Source organism: Gadus chalcogrammus, chromosome 16 (assembly GCF_026213295.1).
Source record: "Gadus chalcogrammus isolate NIFS_2021 chromosome 16, NIFS_Gcha_1.0, whole genome shotgun sequence".
NCBI classification, from domain to species: Eukaryota; Metazoa; Chordata; class Actinopteri; order Gadiformes; family Gadidae; genus Gadus; species Gadus chalcogrammus.
This window is the reverse complement of record NC_079427.1, coordinates 25630773-25654275: the sequence shown is the minus strand read 5'-3', so window position 1 is coordinate 25654275 and position 23503 is coordinate 25630773. Positions and strand designations below refer to the sequence as shown.

Below are 23503 nucleotides of genomic sequence, written 5' to 3'. Positions count from 1 at the left end.
GTTGAGGCCATCCAGTTTAATTTCTTGCTCTAAAAATAATTCCACGGTTCTGGACCTTGGTGACCTCAGAGCTGGTTACAACCGTCTATCATCTATTTATAATAATTAATTAATTAATTAATTAATTATTAATTAATAATTCATTATATTTATATAGCGCTTTTCAATGACCCAAAGACGCTTACAGAAGGGGGGGACCTAACTCACCACCACCAGTGTGTAGCACCCACTTGGGTGATGCACGGCAGCCAATGTGCGCCAGAACGCTCACCACACACCAGCTTGAGGTGGAGAGTGAGGGAATTGATGAGTCAGCCAATTGTACAGGAGGATTATTAGGGGGCCAGATTGAATGAGCCTGGTTGGGCCAGGACACCGGGGAAACCCCTACTCTTTGCGATAAGTGTCCTGGGATCTTTTATGACCACAGTGAGTCAGGACCTCGGTTTTACGTCTCCTCCGAAGGGCGGCACTGCACTGGGGCATCGGGATTGATGAGTGAAGGGGCCAGAGGGAAGAGTGCCACCTATTGGCCACCACCCGACACCACTTACAGCACCTGGTTTCCCCTCCAAGTCCCTATCTATCCCGTCAGCCGACCAATGGTTGAGCGATGCTGAGCAGAGCTGAGCAGCCTTCAGCCAATGGTTGAGCAATGCTGAGCAGAGCTGAGCGCCCAACAGACCAATCATTGAGCGTGGATTGGAATACTAATTTCTTCTGTTCACGATCAAGGCGACCATGCCACTAGTTCTGTGAAGCTGTCAACGGAGGATTGACTCAGGTAAATGTTATCCCCTCCATCGTTTGCTAGTTAATAATTAGACATTTTTTTATGGTTTGTATTAAGCTGTTTAGATTTTGTAGAAAGAGAAAAGATTTCGACCGTGTCATAACACGGTCGTTGTGTATAAAGGGAAGACGTAGTGGGTATGTTTTTAGCTGCTGGGTAGACTTTAGTCAACCTATCGCCGTTTTGTCGGTGAGCAACCATATTACCCGTGGGAAGTCTCGTTTTAATCGTGGCAATCTAAGCTTTCCAACGGTGTATGGCATTACTATATTCACCCAAGGGTCGTTGAAATAATAAGCTGATTAATGTGTGTTTTGTAAAGATAGCTAGGCGCGGCTAACGACACTGTTTACAATAGTAAGGGCTACGTCGCATACCTGCAAACTTGTTGCTTTTCGGCGACAATCAACGTTTTCTTGGTCAATTTGATGTGGATATGTGTTAATATGGGTAAATGTGACTGTTTAGACAACAGCTGATCTGAGAGTAATTGTAACATGAAGCAATTTGGCGACCGTGTTAATCTCTTGTTGCATGGGATGCGCTGCATACCTGGTAAACAGTAGCTAATTTCTAACAACATAGGTAACAATCTGGCGAGCGTGTTGTCCTAGCTAATACACCAACAGCACATTTCTGTATAATAAAGGGCTACATATTGTCAATCTAAATAATCTGCTTTTAGTTGTACTCATTTATTCATGTTTTACTGTACCAGATGGAACATGCCTACACATCAGTGCACCGTGTGCAACAAGACATTCAGTGAAAAGTCAGACCTGGCGAGGCATCTGAAGATCCATGCCATCGCCAGGGAGACCTTTCCCTGTGATGTCTGCGGGAAGAGCTTGGCCACTAAACCATCGCTTGTCAGCCATCAACAGCTACACCAGTACCCCAACATCATTTTGTACCGGCAAGGAGAGGCCAGGCTGCACTGGGCAGCAAGGTCTGTGGCAGAGGACCGCAGCAGCACTGTTGTTGACCCTAAATGGCTGGATCTCATGACAGCAGAGGCGGCTGCCAAGAGGTCGGGGGCTGAGCTGTGGAAAGGTCAGCTAGTCATCACGTTCGGGTAGTACGACGGTCAGACCTTCAGGTGGCTTGTGGAGAATGATGTCGGCTGGCTGGTGTGGCTGCTGTTCCAGTACTGCCAGCAGGGAGAGCAGAACGAGCTGCTGAAGTGGCAGAAGGAGCGACTTCTCCTTCTGCCACAAGGTGACTCCTCACCTGAAAGTGCTGTCGGACGCACCGTTCCCGGAGGCTCCTGCGCTGCCAACATCCCTCCCTCCGCCAGACCGGCCTCAGGTCCAGTACCGGCTCATCCATCACGAGGCTGGAAAGAGACGTGTTGAGAAGCGGAGGTAAGTTGTCATAAGCACTTTGTTTCACCTGTTGGCTGTGGAAAGCAAATAGCACACACCTCATATCAATACTGATCACATGTGTATTTTATGTTTCCAGATTATTTGTTGATGTGACTCCCGCGAACCGGCCCGTTCAGCCCACTGGGTTTGTCGTCCTCCACCCGGCCGAGGCCTGCTGTGCCCACCCCCATTCTGCCGAGGCCTCCTGCGCCCACCCACCTCCAGCCGAGGCCACCTGCTGCGTTGACCTACGGCCCACCCCCTGTGTCGGCAGCACCCATACTGCTGGTCCTCCCCGCACAGGCCCCCTCCGTCCTGTTTCGTGGGCCATCCTGCAGCCAGAGCTTTGTCCCTCCTGCACCAACAGTGAAGGCATTCATGCCTAACAAGTCCTCAAGGCCATGTGGGGCTTGCCACGTGCCAAACTGGTGGACAGCGGAAGAGGTACACCCCTTCCAAGGAGAAAGTGGCTGCATGGAAGCATGCAGAAAATGTTTTCCTACTGTCCATCCACTAGGAAGTCCACTACCCCTGGCTTCGACAATGTGGTGTATGACAACTTTAAGGGTGTCGTGGATGCAGAGTTGGAAAGGAGGACTGTGTGTGTGTGTGTGTGTGTGTGTGTGTGTGTGTGTGTGTGTGTGTGTGTGTGTGTGTGTGTGTGTGTGTGTGTGTGTGTGTGTGTGTGTGTGTGTGTGTGTGTGTGTGAATAACTTACCTCTGTGATGCCACTGTTCCTCTGCCATCTGTAAGAGAGAGAAAGAGGCTTGTTTGTGTGTGTTTGTCTCTGTCTTTGTGTGTGTTATTAAAGTGCTTCAGCAAGCACTCTCTATTTATTTATATCGTTAAAAAAAATGCACTTTGCAGTTTTACTTGAAGTTCTTTGTTAGTCTTTTATTTATTATTTATATTGCTGTTAAAATTAACTTTGTAGTATCCATTCTGGTCTATTTTCAATATCGAGGCCAATCTTTTTAACCTTAATCAGTTCCAATCTAACACAATCAGTTTACATACTCTTTAGTGGTTGTTCATGTTCAGATAATCTGTGTTTTTGTCATGATTGTTGTTTGTCTTTGTCAGCTTCATGTGTTTGTGATGTTTGTATGTATTTGTCTGCTTCAGTTTTAACAAAAGTTTGCTAAAGAAAACACAAAAAAACACAAAACGGAGGAACAGCTTGAGCCTTTATTTGTTGATTTGTCACCTGAGTCTTTGGATAATCATGTTCATTATTGCACTTTAGCCTGTACAAGCCAATTGTTGAGTTGTATCTTAAGTATAAGTGTGTGTTCTTCAATTGTTGAGATTTTTGGATTATTATTAATTTTATTTATATGTGCCTGTCCTTGTGATGTGTGTATGTCTGTCAGCTCCATGTTTAACTAAATGTTTGCAAATGGTAGTACATGTTTGTCTCTCATCTCATGCTCTTGTGTTCTCGCCTGTAGATCTGTACCTTGTCGTGGTGGGCGAGCTTTTAACTAAACAGATCTTGTTTACTTGTGTTTTATTCATTGCCTTTTCAATGAAACGCATTCTGGGTGAAAAATAAAAGTTGTAAAAGTATTTTGGAGTCTCTGTGTGCTTGGCTTTCGCGCGGGGTGGGTTAGTGGAAAGAAAAAACACACCAAAGAAATTAGTAGTCCTTGTGTCTTCCCTCCCGCAACCAGAGGTGTGAATACACCCCCACTGTGCTGGCTGCACTCCCTGTGTGGTCAAAACAATGAGTTCTTTGAATGGCTCTGTCATCCAGACAAAGTGAGTGCACTGAATACATTCTTATTCTTTTTCTTAATTCAGCCCAGAAATGTAACAATTAAACACTTATCCACTTGATTATATGAATCTCATCAGCTACATCAATTCAAGTATGAAAATTATAAACAAAACACTCAGCAGACTAGTGGTTTTTGATTATCTAGGCCTTGCACCTTACATTTCTGGTAATAAATCCTCCCACCAGTGACCAGCAGAAGGAGCCATCCATTTGGATCCTTGATCCTTTTTGAGCGATCCCTGGGTCGAGGGATAGGGACTTTGGGGGGTCATAAGCCATTCCCAGGCGGTCTCCCATCCAAGTACTAACCAGGCCCGACCCTGCTTAGCTTCCGAGATCAGACGAGATCGGGCGTATTCAGGGTGGTATGGCCTATAATTTATGAGTGAGATGCACTCTGAAAATCAATTTGGAGTTGAATACGCCTGCCTCTGTATCACTGCAAAAAAACGCAAGCAAAAATTACAGTAAATTAAATGCAGGATTTTACTGTTGTAGTGGGTTGAGGTAGAGTTCATTCTGAAATATTTTGTTTCAAACTGTTATGATTATTTTCATTACGTATTATTCTGCTGATTCTTTTCTCCATTAATTGATTGAATGTTTAGTTTGTGAGAAATGCCGTCATGATTACCCAGTGATCAAAACCCCATAGATCCCGGTTAGACCACCCTGAATCCTCCTTACCTGTCCTGGTGGCTCCGCTCTGGTCTTTCTTCCCTTTCCAGGAACTAATGGAATCGTCAGTATGGATCTGACCTCACTGTAGAGAGCCTCCTTGAGAGTCGTCTCTTATAGCCGACCCTAACCACGCCCCTCTGACCACACCACAGATGCCCTAACCCTAACCCTGACCCTACAGAGGGATGTCACCAGATATGCTTGTTGAGATAAGTTATGGCAAGATAGGGGAAGTTGTTTGCCAAGTTAACAGTTTGCTAACTATTTTGGCACCACAAAATGTGGAACAAGATACTTGTTAATGTCAGGACTGCAGAGTCGCCCACCAGCTTCCCAAAACACGACAAATGATTCAAGAGTCACTTGTTGTGGAGTTCACAGAGACACAGAATTCACCACAGCCTCTTCTCCTCCCGTACTCTGCTAAAACACATGTCTTACGCACTCAGGGCCGGCGATCGGCATAGGCGACCTATAGGCGATCGTCTGGGCGGCAAATGTGTTGGTGCCCTAAGGTGGCACCCTTAATTTTATTAATTTATCAAATTAGATGGAACAAGTGAAATAAAACACGCTTACTAAACATGTTCCCAAATGGAACGGACAAGGGAGGGAATGGGGGACTAGCTGCTAGTGCGAATTAAAACCCTCACTGTGGTGTGCAGGGCAAAGCGATATTGTGGCGAGCAGCACGAGAAGGACAAGACAGGAGCCCAGGTCAAGCGGTTATGCAACTCTCGCACCCTTTACACCGCACGGCTACGAGAATTGACCTTGGAGTGCGCCAGAGGTCGAACTTGCAATGGTCCTAACCCCCCCCCACAATATATATTCTTTCCTTAAACAGTAATACAATTTAGTTTGGCGTATGGTTCCCCTCCTTTCTGGTGCTCCCTGCTGTAGGATTTAAAGCATGACCGACAGTTGTCAGATACAGAATACCACCAACATGACAACAGGGAGCACTATACAATCCACCATGGGTACAGATATCAGATATCTGAACTACATGTCCGAGTTGTTTGAATGACAGAACCCCCACTAACTCAATGCTAAAGCGCTATCCGGAGCTAACAGAGCCTGTCCCCTCCTGTCCTATTTACTGTATTGATGGCTATGCCTTTTTTCTTTTTAAAGGCACCCAGTGCAACTTTATGTAAACATTCAATGAAAAATAAACATTCAATTTCTAGTCTTTTTTACACGTAGTAAGTTTCAATAACTCCATACCATTACATATCGACATTCAAGGAGCAAAGATGAGACATCGCTGTGCGGTGAGAACTGATAGAAAATCGTAAACAACAACAATCGCCGGCGGGGAGAAGCCATTTTTCCATTGACTGGAAGCCTGCTTTATTTATTGTAGGTTACAAAAAATAAAGAAAATGGCGGCATTGTTGTTATCGATTTTCTATCAGTTCTCACCACACAACGACGTCTCATCTTTGCTGCTTGAATGTCGGTATGTAATGGTATGGAGTTATTGAAACTTACTACGTGTAAAAAAGACTAGAAATTGAATGTTTATTTTTAAGCCTCGAAAGTTGCACTGGGTGCCTTTAATATGACCAAACACAATGGTCAGAGCGGACCAGTAACCTTTCTTAAACATGCAAACAAAATAATCTTTGAGTTTTTACATGTTCTAGAAATGTTCATTAATTGACCGTCCTAATGTTTATTTTCTTGTCTTCTACTACTTTATTACAGTATGGAAGGGGAGATTTGGATGTAGCCTACAGCAGGTGTGGAGACTGCGGGGAAACCGCACAGAGAGAACACTAAAGAGCCATCTCTCATTCATCGAGTGGACTCATTGGTCGGAGAATGACCATAAAGATGCTGCTCCCCTAGGCAGATTGCTGCATGACAATCGCCACTTATTCAAATTGTAGCCTACAGGTTGAAGCAGTCTGCATTCTGTTCACTTTGCCATAACACTATCATGTGTTTTATCAAAACACCATCAGTAACATTTAAATTTAGCTGATGTAGAAGGTGCTGGCGCCGTTGAATTAGAGGAGTCACTAAAGCTTTCCCAAGCTCTGCCAGGAAGAGCCTCCTCTTGAAACATTTCCCCTGATTCCAGGCTGGGTCAATCGCTGTCCACACCACATATGCATTACATGCAGGCACATCAAGGATGTTGTGGAACACTGCCACAGGCCAACGAGCTGTCATTCACTTGCAGGTGTATGTACCAGTAAGCTGCAATGAAAGAAACAATGACTCGATTTGAAACGATATTGAATCTGTCTTACACAAAATGTTTTACATGAATACAATATGCATGACAGATGAAAGTATACAATACCTTATCAAGGCAGTCAACGCCTCCTTTGTTTCTGTTGTAGTCCAGGGTGATCTGGGGTTTCCTGTGCTCTGCTTTGCAGACAGCGGCGTATTTATGTCAGGATGACATTCTTATTTTTTTTGGGCAAATATGACCCAAGACTGTGTGTCAGTGAAAGCAAATTTGAGTGCATTTCTCCCTCTGGTCAAAACCAGTGCAGGGGAAAGTTGAGGCTTGTTCTTCCTCACTGTGCCCACTATGGTGAGCTTTCTTTTTAGCAGCTCCTGACCAAGCCTATGTGATGTGAAAAAGTTATCGCATGTGATGTTATGCCCCTTGAGACCGGCTGTCATGTCCAACACAACACGTATGCCTTGTTTTTTTTCTGGCCTTCCAGTAACAGGTTTCACTGTGTAAACCTGCATATTCCAGGCATAGCTGCTCCTGGCATCACATGCTGCCCAGATCTTGATCCCAATCGTCTACAAGCTTCCATCGTCCGATAGCCCCCCCTAGCGATCGCCGATAGTCGATACTATCGGGGGGGGGCATCACTATAATAATTTTATAATATTAATTATTTATAATAATTTATCACTTGAACACACGATGGTCTTCCCCTTGGACCAGCGTGAGCCTCCGCTGATTTAAGTTTCGATGCGTCGGCGCCGCAATTTTCCGTCTCGTAAACGGTCGTTGCCATTTGAAACGCGTTGCCCAATCAGCGTTGAGCTTGACCCGACGTCACTGGCAGAGAGTAGTGACGCTTGCACAGAAGCATACGGCCGACATCTTTCTTTATTCTGGGTGGAAATAGTAACATAGTTACGCCATTAAATGCGTTTATGTAAACATTTTTTGAGAGAAATGTGCATTTTACTTTCATAATGTTCGCTCGGTGAATGTGAAGGATGTTTGGTTTGATAGTTATGACGAAGAGGGAACGCTCCGTTCACTTGCATGGACAGTCTCTGGTTGCTAAGCAACCTCAACGTCTTGGCGGACTATATCTCTGCTGATCAACACTACGAATGCTGGAAACACACCAGACACACCATGTGAAGTTATTTAACCCGATTATTGTTATTTATATCTGAGATTATTTAACATTCCACCCTGTGCTGTTTTTAACTGACTCCAAGTGACCTGCTGCAGGTCCTCTATGTCCGCCATGTTTTAATTCCGTTCACGAAGCATTCGGAATTCAAGATCGGACGCAATCGGACATGGTCGGAAATGGCATCGACCGTTTCAAATGGCAACGACCGTTTACGAGACGGAAAATTGCGTCGGCGCCAGCGGCGCTGTCATGATGACAAACGCTGATGACACACAGCTCGTAGCGGTGTTCGAAATAGTTCCCTATCACGGATATAGTGCACTATATAGGGTGCTCGCTATTTTGTTGTGTTGTTCGAATTCTCACTGGTTAATTTCATGCCCTATATGCACTTAAAATACCCAAAATGTGAGTGTACATATGATGTTCCCTACGTGTTACTCCCATATACCACAATGCAATGCAGTCGTGTTTTTCCGGAGGAGAAGAAGAATCTCAATAACCGCAAGCGGCGAAAACCATAGACATCCATAGACATAGGATGTCTATGGCGAAAACGACTACATTTAATGATTGAGTCTCCGGCTTTCGTTTAGAAATATCTACAATTTATTTGGGATTTAACAAGAAAATTAAACATTCAAAATTAATAAGAAAAATTTATAAGAAAAACCTTGTTCAAGGAAATGTAACATTCAACATCAATACAACCTCCAGCTTTCCTCTAGAGTGCCCGGTTTGTTTACACAATCTGGGCGCATCTGTCTGCGTCACACAAATACCCGGCGCATTTACTGACGCAAATGACGTTTAGAAATGTTCAGCGTAGTGTCCGAATTCTCGTTTGTTCGTTCCTATTTCATGAACACTATAGGGAATAGTGAGTGAGTGAATATGGAACGATTTCGAACACAGCTCATGTACCACAGCTGTGACCCGGAAATGGTGCAGCGGGGTGTGATGTCATTTCGCTGTGCGAGCAGACCTATGTCCATGGAGCAGACCGGTAGGTTTCGAGCCCCTCCCCTCTCCTCTCGCAGCAGTGAGTGAATACGGAAGGTTAGCGCTACATAGTATGTTTTCCACCGGTGCCAGTTAATTTCAATTACAATTTGCGGGGCTTTTTAAGTTGAAAAAATAGCTACCACAGCGCTTTTAAAAAGATAAGAAAAAAAATAAAATAATAATTATTAAAATATAATTATCGCCTTTTTATCGGCTACTTGAGACGATCGACGATGGAATCCATCTATCGTCGATAGTCGATAGAATCGACTATCGGCCCATCCCTAGATCCCATACTTGCCTGGTTTGCTTGGGATGTACTGTTTGAATGGACAGCGACCTCTGAAAGGGACCAGGCGCTCGTCCACTCACCTCAGGGCCTGGATTGTACATTAGTGGTAGGCGGTCCACCCACCAGTCCCAAACGTTCCTGATGGCAGCCAGTTTGTCGTCTCGCCAGCGGAAAGGTCGTGTAGCTCTGTCATCAAATCTGATAACTCTTGAGAGGATATGAAACTGCTGCATGGACATAGTTGACCGGAATAGAGGCCTCCCTGACTCCCTAACAAACCACCGCACGTTTCAACGTTTTGCATTTATAAAAGATGAGTTACTATCAGTATATTGGGCAATCGGCATGTATTTGCTGTTACTGTTATTTAGTCATTTAGCAGGAATGGTGATTCTCATGAATGAACAGGTATACACAGGGGTCCCTACCAGTAGATTGTGGACATTGGGGGTTCAATGGGTTTTCTGTCTCCCTGTCCGGGCCGGTCTTGTGAGCGCCTCACAGTATCATGCGTGGCTTTGTGACCTTGGTGAACCAGGTTGCCTTAGCAACCACGGACAGCGCCAGACTTCAGGCCCAGACGGTTGGCGCTAACCAGGCAGCCACCCGGTACCAGCCGGAGAACCTACAGCTGAAACAGGTCTGAAGCATCCCGGAGATAAGCCTTCAAAATAAACCCCAAATCATGGTATTACACAGAAGCCATTGCATTCCTGCCTCATTCAGAAGTATGGATTTCCTCTCGATTCGTTGTTGGGCCAAACCGAGCCAATCTTGTCAAAATCAGCCGGAGAATTCTGGGTATTTACTTACTTGCTACATTTGCATCTTTATTCTATCAGTCAACACTTTGACACCTCTCACACTCTCAAATACTGTATATACGTTAAATTAAAATCAGATGTGTTTTCAAATGTGATGTTTTCTCCCGAGTTGACCTTAGGGCCTGGGTTGAGTTGGAGGCTATGGGGAGGCAGGCTAAGGGCCTCACACAGGAGCACGACAGACTGCTTACGTAACACACCCAACTACAGGTAACACACACATCGACAACATCGTCCACAAATAAACCGCCACCCAAGGTGCCCTCGATCTCCACACGGGATGCCAAGCTCTAGTTGGCAGATTCAGCCATTCACATAAAACATTCAATAAGAGCTTTTCGACACAATTCATGAGAGACCTCACTGTCCTGAGAAATGGGAAACGAGGAACATCCAGGAAGAAATCGTTCAATTGCAAGTTCCTCGCATTATTTAGAAGTTTTTGAATTATGTAAAAAAACAACATAAAAATCAAGCCGATGTTTACACTTAAAGGTGTAATATGTAGAATGTAATGCCATCTAGTGTAACGGACTTGACAGAAATGTAAAAAGTATTTATAAGTATGAAAAGCGAGGGTCGCATTTCCCCAGATATGCTACCAATCTCCGGTGGAATCCATCATCACTTGCAACATTACATCCTGGTACGGCTTCCTCACAAATGCAAGCAAAAGCAGACTGAATAGATTAACTAAGCAAGCAAGCAAGCTAATAGGAATACACCAGAAAGCGCTGGAGGATCTGTATATCCAGGCAGTGGGAAGGGAAGGAAGACCAACTCCATCCTCTTAGATCCCTCCCACCCACTCCATCCTTGTTTTGATCTACTTCCTTCTGGCAGAAGATTCAGAATGCCTTTGGCCAGGAAAGCTATCTACAAAAAATCATTCATCCCCATAGCTATACACACACAGAACACTCATTCCTCAAAGAACTCACACAAATAAAACACACACACACACACACACACACACACACACACACACACACACACACACACACACACACACACACACACACACACACACACACACACACACACACACACACACACACACACACACACACACACACACCTCCAAGCCTTCAGTCAGAAGACAATTTTCTAGTATGGCAACATACTAGACAATAAAGCTTTTTGAATCTTTGAAACTTGAATCTTTAGCCGTTCACCTTCGCATACACACATAGCACCACACTACAAACAACCACACACCACAGTTTAATACACTCCATTTATTTACAACATGCTAGATAATTCACACATACATTTGTTTGTCAACTACCCTTCTTCCTGTCCGTCCGGCAAACTGGTCCATGGGGAACGTGTGCCGCATGGGAACCAGGCTTTATTTTCTGTTCCGGGACAGTTCATTTGGTTTGCTAATTGCGGGGGTGGTGAGGTTGCGTTTGTACTTCTGAGTGTCGTTATGATTGGTGTGATTTATTTATCAAAGACTGTGTTTTGTGTGTGTGTGTGTGTGTGTGTGTGTGTGTGTGTGTGTGTGTGTGTGTGTGTGTGTGTGTGTGTGTGTGTGTGTGTGTGTGTGTGTGTGTGGTGTTTGATTGATCATGTTGTATTGATGCGTCACCTATCCCAGTGGGCTCTCCCAATTGATTGGTAGGCCTATTTAATGGGGAGACATGGTGAGGGAAAAAGGTTGGGCGTTAGTTATGTAACAGCTTGCCGAGAGGCTGTATTCTTTTGTGTGACTTTTTGTACTTTTTGGCACAGTAAATAAACCGGCACCATTTTCGCAGCCTTCAACCCTCTGAGGGTTGAAGGAGTCAGTTGGTCCATTCCGCCTCCTGCTTTGAACCAACTGACTCCTTGGTTGCGTCCCGTCCCTCATGTGAGTTGGGGGTTCAATACCTCATTGTCACATATGTTTAAATAGAATAAATTATGTTTTCGTTATCCTATATAGAGCCCTGTATATCTAGGAGAGGGTCCTCTTCCAGCGAGCCCACCATGTTGCACTAACATGTTTCAACATGGCCTAGAACGAACATACGAATAGAGGACATCAATTTAATTAGCACTATCTTACGTATAAGATATGAACAGATTAAATAATTAAACCTAAATGAAAAATATTTTCTAAATAAAACGTAATAGAAAATGGTTGTCAATTGACCACCATTGGGTTAAGTTCCAAGCTTTTGGGGGTTGAGTTGTCTGTACATTATGTCCCAAGTGAAAGACTACAGGCCGGAATACATCCATCAATACCACACCAGTGAAAGACCAACTTCACACCAAACGGATATAGATCCATCATCCTATAAATAAACGTATATCACGACATCCCGAGGATTTGCCCTGGAAAGAGCAAACGACTATCTATGCAGCCTATTATCCACAACTTATTAGGCTCTGATTTTTGATTATCTTTTCCATAATTAAGACGGATTAATTGTTCTATAACCTCACAAAAGTCTACTTTGGTAAAAGTATAAGGACTTAATTATCATGCCAAAGAGTTTAAGATCAGTTTATATTTTTCTATGGGCAGTATTAAACATAAACATAAAACAACACTTACATCTAACCAACCATTATAACGTCCTGTTATATTATTATTAATCTCAATCCAAGGGAAAATTATGCTTTTATACAAATTCGTTAAAACAGAATGTGTGAACTGATGTAAAGGAGGCCTGTTTGATTAAACGTTTAAAGGCCAATCAAGGTGAGTAAGCTTCGCTTTAGTCATACAGTGTAGAGACATTGCCATCTAGTGGTTAAAACTGCAACCACAACCAGGACTGACATCTGGGGAGAAAGCGTGTTTATTCAATTTATATTTCTGAAATGAAAAGAGTTAAAGGGACACTGTGTAAAAAATACTCCCATCTAGTGGTAAAATTGTATAATGCATTCAAACTAATAGTGCTCGCTTGTTCAAAAACGACGGTGTGCAGTATGCGCGAAGAAGCTGTGTCATGACATCCAATACTACCTCATCGAGTCATTCAAGTGATGAGGTTCGTTATTTCAAACAAATTTCAAACTGCATTGAATCATTAGTGTAAAGCTAATCATGTATGAGTAATAACTCCTCGAGCAAGATAGTGAATTATTTCAGTCATCCTTCACGCTGGCTCAGAGTGAAAATGCGTTTGCATTTGGCTGGGCATGCTAATGCATGATACAATAATAATTCATTAACCCATCCGAGTCCCTTCAACTCGTCCTTTACCTCACCTTGCCATCTTCCACCACGCAGCCGATCTGGAGCAGCAGTGCGTAGGGCGTTCCAATTACGATCCGGGTGAAAATAAGTGTACCGAAAGAACACGCATGGTGCTCTCAAAATGGTCAAAAAGCTGAGGAAGAGTGCACCACGGTTGTGAGTATTAGATTTGGATCATCAAATCGAATTCTCGGTTCCCCCCCCCCCCCCCCCCATGAAGGTATGGATATCGGAACAAATTCTGCAAGTTAACCAGCTCCAGGTAAACTAGTGCCAGGTAAACTAGTGCCAGGTAAACTCGCACCAGTTAAACTAGCATCAGGTAAACCAGCGTCAGGTAAAAAAGAGTCAGGTAAACTAGCCTCAGGTAAACTAGCGCCAGGTAAACTAGCGCCAGCTAAAATAGCACCAGGTAAACTAGAGACAGGTGAACTAGGGTCAGGTAAACTAGCGCCAGATAAACTTAGTTATTAATCTTTCTTTTCTTTTCATCATATAAAAACATAACTTTATTGATTCGCATCAGAGCCACCATCTTGTCACAGAGGTCCCCCAGTCGGCCCTCAGGAAGGCCGCCGCGATGGCCGCCACCTCCGAGGGGTAGAGCGGGACCCCAGCAGCAGGGAAGTCCCCGGGAGCCAGGCCGGGGCCACCCCCAGCCGGCACACCTCCACCCGGCCCGCCTTCACCTCCAGGTGCACCGTCGCCATGGAAAGTTGGCGCCGTCGCGCATCGATTGCGGTCGATCATAACACTATATACATATATATATATATTATATACATATATTGTCTCCTAGTTGTGTGAATAATATAATCTATGATATATATTTGTCTATAAAGTGTCTCCTAGCCGTAGCAAGAACCCATCTTCCTCCGGACTCGGGCTCCGAGCCGAGGGCTCCAGCTGGCCCTCAGAGCCTGGGACTTCCTGTACATTCTCCTTTGACCTATAATAATAATAAATAAAATGTATATAGCGCTTAATATGGTACTCTAAGACGCTTTACATATTGCCCTATCAAAACTATGTAAGACAGACTAGGAATAAAAGAAAAACAGAGGTTAAACATGAAGAATAAGGTGGGAGTTAGGTGGGTAAGGCTAGTGTGAAAAGGTATGTTTTGAGGGCAGATTTGAAAGAAGAGTCTTGGAGAGACTTTGATGTGGGAGGGGAGTGAATTCCAAAGGGTTGGGGCAGCAACTGAGAAGGCCCGATCACCTAGACCTAGGACCTAGAGATCCCTCCCGTCCTCTTTAATTGAAAAAGTGTTAAGATAGCTTGCATTTGCATTGCAACTGTAGACACGAAGTCTACTTTGTTGTGTAGATTCCTTTAACTGTCTTGCAGCCATGTCCAGTTCACCCATAGTGTATTGCAATTTAATTTGGTCTCTTCTCTGGCTAATCCTAAACTCCCCATGAAGGTCACACCCCCTAACCTTTGTTTCCTTTGTATTAAACCCACGATTTGAAAGTTCCCGATAAGAATCATGTACACGTTGAATATATGCTTGGTAACTTTGCTGCCTGGATCTTCCAATGATCAAGCTCTGACATTAAATCAAATATTTAGCAGTCCGAAGCGTCCTAAAAATGTATTATTCTTCATCACATAGACAACAATATTAATAATAAAGAAAAGCGAATCAAAAGTTCGAAAGCGTCTTTAATCACCAAAACTTAAAGCAGTAATTTCAACGAATACAGGATAGAGGTGTCTATCAAAGCGTCCCGTTGCCCCATCTCAAAGCACTCCATGGCCCTTGTGCTTGAGCATGTGCACACGCAAATTACTTGGGTCGCTGTAGCTGGCGTTGCACTGCAGACACACGAAGAGTTTCTCCCTGGTGGGAGTCCTCATGTGGGTCTACAGGTTGAGGCTCTGTCCAAAGCTCTTCTTGCATTGATCCCACCTGTAGGGCTTCACGCTGGTGTGAGCCCTCATGTGGGTCTTCAGGTCGCAGCTCCGACTTAAGCACTTCACGCATTGGTCAGACTTTTAGGGCTTCTCCCACGATGAGTCATCATGTGGATCTTCAGCTTTGAGCTTTCACCGAAGCACTATGTGCATTGGTCACACCTGTAGGGCTTCTCAACGGTGCGAGTCCTCATGTGGCTCTTCAGGTGTGTGCTCAGACTGAAGTGCTTCACGCATTGGTCGCACCCGTACGGCTTCTCCCCGGTGTGAGTCCTCATGTGGCGCTTCAGGTTGGTGCTACGTCCGAAGCGCTTCATGCATTGCTCGCACCTGTACGGCTTCTCGTCGGTGTGGGTACGCATGTGGACGATCATTTGGGCATTGTTGGGAAAAACCCTGCCACAGAAGACACAGGGACGGCCCTTGCGGATGCCCCGAGGACCAGTCAGCTCCTCAAGGTGGACGAGCCGCTCGTTGCATTCCAGGCTCTTGGCCACGCTGTGGTCCGCACCCAGCGAGCTCAAGGCCTCCAGTTCTGACGCGGCGGAGAGGGTGTCATGGTCTTCCACCACCAGTAGGCCCTCCCCTTGTCCGTGGACGCTCAGATTCCGCAGCTCCCCGTCATGACTTGATATGTGGGAGTTGTCAGGGGCGTCCACACGCAGACTCTCCGAGGTGGTGCTGTCACGTTAAAATTGTACCGGGGGCGAAAATTGTACCGGCCTACTTCATCGTTTGTTTACATCCTGACAACCTGCCAAGCAACAGACGACGCGATGCAGAAAACATGTTTCCAAACAACGAAATAACATAATACAGATAGCGGATCGCTATCTGTATTATGATAGATAGCGATAACACTTGTTTTTACTTTATATTTGTATTGTATTTAATTGTTTAATCGAAACAATAAAAAAATTTGCCCGCGCAACGGGCGATCTCGTCAAATGACAAATGTTTTGCCCGCGAAACGGGCGATCGCGTCAAATGACGCGTCAAATGACGCGTCAAATGACGCGTCAAATGACGTAGGAAGGTTCTTGAACATTCGCGAACTGTCATGCTCGTTCATTGCACTCCTTCATTGAGCGTGACAAGACAAACAAGTTAAACAATTCAATACAATACAAATATAAAGTAAAAACAAGTGTTATCTAGCGATCCGTTATCTGTATTATGTTTCAAGAACCTTCCTACGTCATTTGACGCGTCATTTGACGCGATCGCCCGTTTCGCGGGCAAAACATTTGTCATTTGACGCGATCGCCCGTTTCGCGGGCAATTTTTTTTATTGTTTCGATTAAACAATTAAATACAATACAAATATAAAGTAAAAACAAGTGTTATCGCTATCTATCATAATACAGATAGCGATCCGCTATCTGTATTATGTTATTTCGTCGTTTGGAAACATGTTTTCTGCATCGCGTCGTCTGTTGTCGGGCAGGTTGTCAGGATGTAAACAAACGATGACGTAGGCCGGTACAATTTTCGCCCCCGGTACAATTTTAACGTGACAGGGCCGCGCTGCGTGCTATGGTCTCATAGGCATCGCAGTCTTCTGCAGAGGGAGAAAAAGAAGACAGAAAGTAATGTTTTTGATACCTTATTTGCACAAAAGGAGGCACTAGGGCTGTGCAATTAATCCAATTTTGATCGTGATTTCGATTTTAGGGTCAGACGATCTCCAAACTAATATAATCGAAATAAAACCTCGAGTATATTTATTTTATTCATTAAATGTTTTATAGAAACAGCTGTATACATATTTGTACATTATTTATGATTTGAACATTATCTATTTTAACATTTTGTGTAATTTCCTCACTTAGTTTTTTTTTGGAGAGAAATGCTTGAATTATCATGATTCCAATATCGACAAAAATAATCGTGATTATGATTTTCCATAATCTAGCAGCCCTAGGAGGCAGTGTGTATTTGTACACGTGAAAGAAACTCTTTAAATGTATGAGTATGTTACATTGACAGAGGGTTTACATGTGAGTAACACTTTATTTGAAGGTATCTATATAAAAGTGACATGTCACTATCATAACTATGACATGACCCTGTCATAAACATATCATACATGATGTATGACACATTTATAACTTCTGTCATTTCTCATTAAGTGTCATTTGGTTTTTATTACGACAAGTTGACATTGTTTTGGTTGTCTTGATTATGACATGTTGACATAAATCAAAGTGACAATAGCAGAAGTTGTCTTGGTCATGACAAGTTGACATTCTATTTGTTTGGGATGTCTTTATAATGACAACTTGACATTAACCAGGATGGCATTTCCAGAGGGGTGTCTTCACAAAAACAGACATAACTTCACATCTTATGAAATGTTGACATAATGATTAGTATAATTAGATGTGCAAGGTTACAGACCAATTCTAGTCAGATAGATGTGCGGCAGGATATTTCTGGTTGTCATGAAACCATTATGACAGTGTCATGAATATATTCTCAGACCTCAAGTAAAGTGGTACAATTTTGATTTGTCATTAAGCTATCATGAGACTGGCTGTCATGACACCATTATGACAGTAACAAATCAATTATTTGACCTCAAGTAAAGTGGTACCATTTTTATTCCTTAAGATCTCATGAAGGGTTACACACCAAATTAGTTTCCTAACAATGTTATGAACATAAACCTTTGACCCAAACTACAGGGGGCCAAAGGTCCAACAATGTCCAACCATTTTGGACATGTAAGGTGTCATTAAATGTCATTATATCGTCACAAGCTGTTCAAAACTTTGTCAAGACAATGGGCCTTAATATTTGTTACAGCTGAATGTTTTGTCATTGCAGTTGTAAAATCATGGCTAATCTCATCAAACACTCACACTCAGGGGTTGAACAATAAGTCAGCTTAATGCTTCAATAACAATAAAATAAAAAAAAGTGTTTTGAACAAAACACAAATAAATGCCAAACGACTAAACTAACTGAAACAACTTACATCCTTTTAAGTCAACTTGTAAACAATTGGGAGGAGCTCATTGGCCTTTTTTTTGGTAGAAATGGCAGCTTTCATGGCTGGGGTGATTGCTCCACGGCACCTCTCTGAGAAGGTGGCCAGTGTTTCCTTCTCGTCTACCCCCGCTTCGATCACTTTCGCGTAGTCCTCTGGGAACACTATAGCCAATTCGGCAATTGGCGCCGTCCTGGCTATTGTGTTCCGGTCCACATGCTCCATGTCGAATGCCCTCTTCATGGAGCCTACCTTTGCGTAGTGCTTGAGGACCTTCATATACCGGCCAATTACTCCCTCACTGGTAGTCACTGTGAAGAGAAAATAGCAAAAATCGAATTAGAGCTTTAATTGAATTCCTATATATCTGTGAGACAATCAATTAAAGGGACATGCCACCTTTTAGGGAAATTAGCTTGTATGTCATCTAACCTTAGGTTAGATAAGATGGTGCAAGCATCCTCTTCGTTGTGTAAGCAACAACCTCAAGTCTGCCACTGAAATTGTTAGCCTAACTTTGCATAATGACTGGAAGAGAAAGTTCCACTGTATTAGGCTAACGGTGGGGTATGTCAGATAGGGTTGTTGAATACACACAGAAGAAAAGGGTTTGTGACAACTTATTACTCAGGGGTCGATGGCAAACGGATCAATTTAATAAAACGTTTGAGTGTTAATATCAAGCAATGAAGATGTATTCGATATCTCATTTAAAGCCGGCCATAGGCTGTTTTGAAAATGTCAACCTCAAACTGTATAGGTAAATTGCATGCCATGCAAACCCAGAGCTCAAGATTTATGTGCGCACACTGTATAGTCCGTTCTCGGTTGCAACCTGACTGCTCACACTATAAGAGTGAAATAAACATGTTGGGCTCCCAGACCCGAAAGAGGAGAGATGCTCACCGAGGAAAAATGTACCACTCCATTGCTCAGAAACATAAAGAAGAACACTGGCTTGTATGGACGCACACATGGCAAAGAAGATGTGAACAATACGGTCTAACCATATTACATGGAGAACTGAAGCTAGAAAGCAAAGCTACATCTCAGATAGCTGATACTTATTATTTCCACCAAAATAATTGTCTGAATCCCTAATGCTGTATGTCTATTGCCTTACAACATCCTTGCTAGTAGGCATGGTTACTGTATAAAGTGCAATCATAAAACTAGAGTGCACAGTAAGGTGTAAAATGTCTTGAAGTTGTGGACGGATATGATTGGTCAGTTTTGGTATCGCGTAGACACAATGAGGGAAAACCTACTGATCTGAGGTGATTTGGCTTTTACTGTAGCTCTGCTTCAACTGTGCAATACAGGTTTGATATTCATCCGACCAGAGGACCGGTTGGGGTAAGTAAAGGGAAAATGTAAATGGAAAAAAGGACTTCAATTGGCTGTCGCGCTCGCGTTTGTGTTATATGCTTGTCTCCATCCGACCAGAGGACCGGTTGGGGTAAGTAAATGGAAAATGGAAATGGAAAAAGGACTTAAATTGGCTGTCGTGCTCGCGTTTGTGTTATATGCAAGAGTGCCACCATTATCCCTGTCCTTAAAGGGCCTCGTATACTTCTGAGGACACAGACACGGTCATACGGTCTCCGATAGCTCCATTTCAAAGCATACTTCTGCGGCATCCGTATGGACACAAATTCTGGCTGCAGCAAGGAAAGGCTGTACAGACCAAAATACCATAGGCAGGCTAGGGGAACTCATATTACTGTTAGAAAACCTCATAAAGTGAAATTTTGCACCTATGTACTTACTCCTTGAACGGCTGCAAGCCTCGGTTTCCTTGGATTTTTTGGCCTTCTTTTTTTTCTTCTTCGTCTTTTTCTTTTCCTCCCCTTCCTCTGAGCTGGATGGCCCATCCGAAGACGCAGATGGCTCGGGTGATGAAGAAGGGGACAAGATCAGCTGTCCAGTAGACTGGCTGGGACCTGTGAAAATGGGCATGTCAGTAGACAAAGGGACATAGAGACATTAGTAAACAAAACCCAAGAATTTAAAACTGTGTTTGGTAACAAATTTAGACAGAATGACATCTTTAATAGATTGATAATTTGTGAGATTGATGATAATGTCCCATGTGTGGACATATTGAATGTCTTGAACAAATCTATTCTGTTTCATATGTCTTCATACGTATTATGTTATGTCTCTAAAGGTTATCAAGAGAGTTGCTTGTCAGATAAAGAAAAGGGGGAAACAACAACAGATCCCCATGCATTGAGGAGGCACAACCAAGCACATCCTCTATGAGTAATTTTTTTTGTTTTTTTTAATGAATGAATACAAACTATACTATATACTCTATACTCCTTCTTTTTTCATTTCCATTAACATCTCACATTGCATGAATAACATTACAGATAATGGTATTGTATTGTACCTGGTTTCTCGCTGACTGCTGCCTCATCCTCAGCTCCTCTCAGTCTACTGAGTAGGAAGTCCCTTTTCAGCTCCTTGTTTGCTTCCTCATAGATTTTAAGACGTTCCTCCAAATGTTCTATTTTTTGCTTGGCCATTCTGTTCTCCTCTTTTAGTTTGGAAAGAACCACTGCTCCTGTTGGTGACCCTGCACAATTTGGGGGTAAACAAATGGACAACAACAACATGCTTAATAGAGTGGCACGTCTCTTTGGGGGTCATAAGTCATGCCTACATGGAATTGTTTGCCCATCTCAACCAAATAGTGGGGTGTTCAATTATGGACATTGTTCTCCAGTTGCCACAAGAAGACACTCAAATGGATTGAGATACAGGCAATTAGATTGACAAGATTTGCATTACTGCAGACAGAGACAAAGTCCAATAAGCTTGTCTAGCATGACATTGATTTTAGTGTATCCCAATATAACTTATGTAGTTACAACGTGTTAAAGTCAGAATGCAATGGCCTACTGGTTATTTCTTGTTGGTATGGTATGGTCTCCGTTTTTTAGAGGCGGGTAATATGTGATATTACCGTACAAGTGTGTGTCTGTATGTCGGAGGTGTGGGGGGGTATGTGTATTATTGTCTGTTGTGTTGTTTAATTATGTACAACATTGGATGTTTTACTGTGTGTGTTCTAGTAGTTTGGTTGGTTACCATATTCAAATAGCCACATCATAATATTTTGATGAGGCTAATATTTTGCATATAGTGCTCTGTTTACCTCATGAACTAGGCCTACTCCATCTATTGCAAATGTAGCCCATGTGTGAATTGACTCCCAATCCGTGCCGTTGTTAGCTTTCTTTACTTTGTAGGCTTAAGTAACAGAGCCTACTACTTTCCAACTGTACTAGTTCTACCTCATCAGCCAACCCTAATTTAAAACTTTTTTAACTATAGTTATACTGCTATACACTGTTCTTATGTCTCCTGCCATTCAGTAGCCGCATTTACATGGACACTTCTGATCTGAATAGATTTCTAATCCGAATAGATCTGTTCCTGTCATGTGATCCGAATGTACTATATACATGGCAGGGATTAAAATTAACGACGTCCCGTCGTCCCGGGGATGTAACTAATTGTCATCGGGAGGATCAATATTCTCTCTCGGGTCGACCTCGGGACGAAGGTCGACCCGAGTTTATCTTTAAAATAATTTGCATACTGCCGAATGTTTTTATTTTTTTACGAATGAAGACACCCGCATGCAAGAATGAGCTCATGTCTGAGTGAAGGCTACAAACGTGATTAACTATTTACAAGTGCAAAAACATATTCTTTATTTTGCTGACCACCACTAAAGCCTCGTAAGGACAGTTCCTCTGCGTCTCTCTCGTAGATCGCACAATCTTTCAACATCTTTGTTTAATGCGACTGCATCACCTTCTCTAACATAATCAGCAGCTCGCAGATTTCAATTTCTATCCAGTTAGAACTCCAGTTAGACGGCTCCCCCGGAACCGCGGAGCAGTCGCATTTACATCAGAATGAAACCAAATAAACTGCCAATGTGTGTAGGGTCTGGGAGGGTAAATTGGGGTGCTAGCTCAAGCAGGCAATTTAGCTCGGGCAGTGTAAATGCTCTGACCATGCTGCGAAAAAGGCGTGAGCAGCTCCTGCTGCGAGCGTGGTTTCTCCTGCATGAAACGGGTGAAGTCGGACTGGAGGTCTCGCCTATAGCCAATGACACTCTGAACAGCCTCATGCAAATCTCAATGCATGACCCTCCTCTTGACGAATACAACTCACTAAATGCAGTCACTGAATGGTAGTACTAGCAGAAGGTCACGTTCTGTGACTGAGGGACCTATTTTAACAGTCTGAAACGCAAGTAAGAAGCGCCAAGCGCAAGTAGCTTTGTGGGCGGTTCTATGGCGATGTCGCTTTTTTACCGGCGAAAAAATGACTCTTGCGCCCGGCGCAAATCTAAAAAGGGTTGGTCTGAAGTAGCCTAATTACCCGTAGGTGTGGTTTGGGCGTAATGTGCAATAAACCAATGAGAGTGCCAGCTCCCATCCCCTTTAAGAGCCATGAGCACATTTGAATCTGACAAGTTGATATTTTGTCTGCAGTCTCCGATGAGACAGATGCACATGAATTTCAAAAGGTTTTCTTCCACAACTTCAGAATTGCTGAGTCCTCAAATAAATTTCGGCAATCAAAACTTAACACACATATGATATGCGGTAACTGTGGTTCTATTTAATGATATACGCAATACATTATAAACATAGTTTCTTATCAGTATTGTATGCATTATCGTTATCGACTTGTGATCCTAATATGTGTCCCCCCGTTAATATACATTGCCATCGACTGTATTATGCATTACGTGTTTAACATGCGTGTGTTTAAACAGATGGAAGCACACACGCACGCCCGCATTCATCCATTCTTTTACACATACACACACAATGTTTTCTCACGATCAAATACTCATCAATCCTAAAAGTTATGGGCATGTACACGATGTCTGTGTCAATAAAATATGTGTTTGCTGTACGGTGTTTGCAGATGCATTGATTTAAAAGTACAACTTATTACCGCTGTATCAGCTGTTAATCCAGAAATAATTTACCAAGAATGTGTGGCTAGGTAGGTGAGAGAAGCAAAGTGAATGCGCAAGGTGCACAAGCAACATTATGCATGCGCCCTTAAAATAGCATCTGAATAACGCGCCACCGACTTCAAACCAGGTATTTCCTGGTTTGTAGCGCAAGTGGTTTCTGAAACTGCAAGATAGCACCAGGGAACGTTTGCGCCAGAACACGCCTCCTCCTTTTGCCAAACCGCCGCTTGGGGAGCAAGATCATTCCCTAATTTACCGACGCGTGGCGCAGGAGGGAAAA

The 23503-nt window shown here is 43.3% G+C and overlaps 1 protein-coding gene, 1 long non-coding RNA gene and 1 pseudogene across 4 annotated transcripts in view; 1 reads left to right on the top strand and 2 right to left on the bottom strand.

Moving 5' to 3' along the window:
* The first annotated feature begins 704 nt into the window (after positions 1-704).
* On the top strand, positions 705-4197 carry LOC130406117 (uncharacterized). The gene is made up of 3 exons (XR_008904418.1): positions 705-784; positions 1512-2157; positions 2258-4197. It is a non-coding gene; the product is annotated as an uncharacterized LOC130406117 (long non-coding RNA).
* LOC130406753 (5S ribosomal RNA) lies at positions 4197-4319 on the bottom strand (annotated as a pseudogene).
* A 12356-nt stretch (positions 4320-16675) lies between these two features.
* Positions 16676-23503, bottom strand: part of LOC130405973 (coiled-coil domain-containing protein 106-like) — a 53249-nt gene continuing 46421 nt past the window's right edge. Inside the window, exons 4-7 of one of the 3 annotated variants that reach the window (XM_056611323.1) lie at positions 20605-20790; positions 19979-20152; positions 18198-18520; positions 16676-16778 (exon numbers count right to left, since the gene is read on the bottom strand). In XM_056611323.1, the coding sequence (XP_056467298.1) occupies positions 18204-18520; positions 19979-20152; positions 20605-20790 (677 nt within the window). In that variant the 3' untranslated portion in view covers positions 16676-16778; positions 18198-18203. The remainder of the gene's footprint in view (positions 16779-18197; positions 18521-19978; positions 20153-20604; positions 20791-23503) is intronic. The other 2 variants (XM_056611324.1, XM_056611327.1) reach the window with 2 other exon arrangements.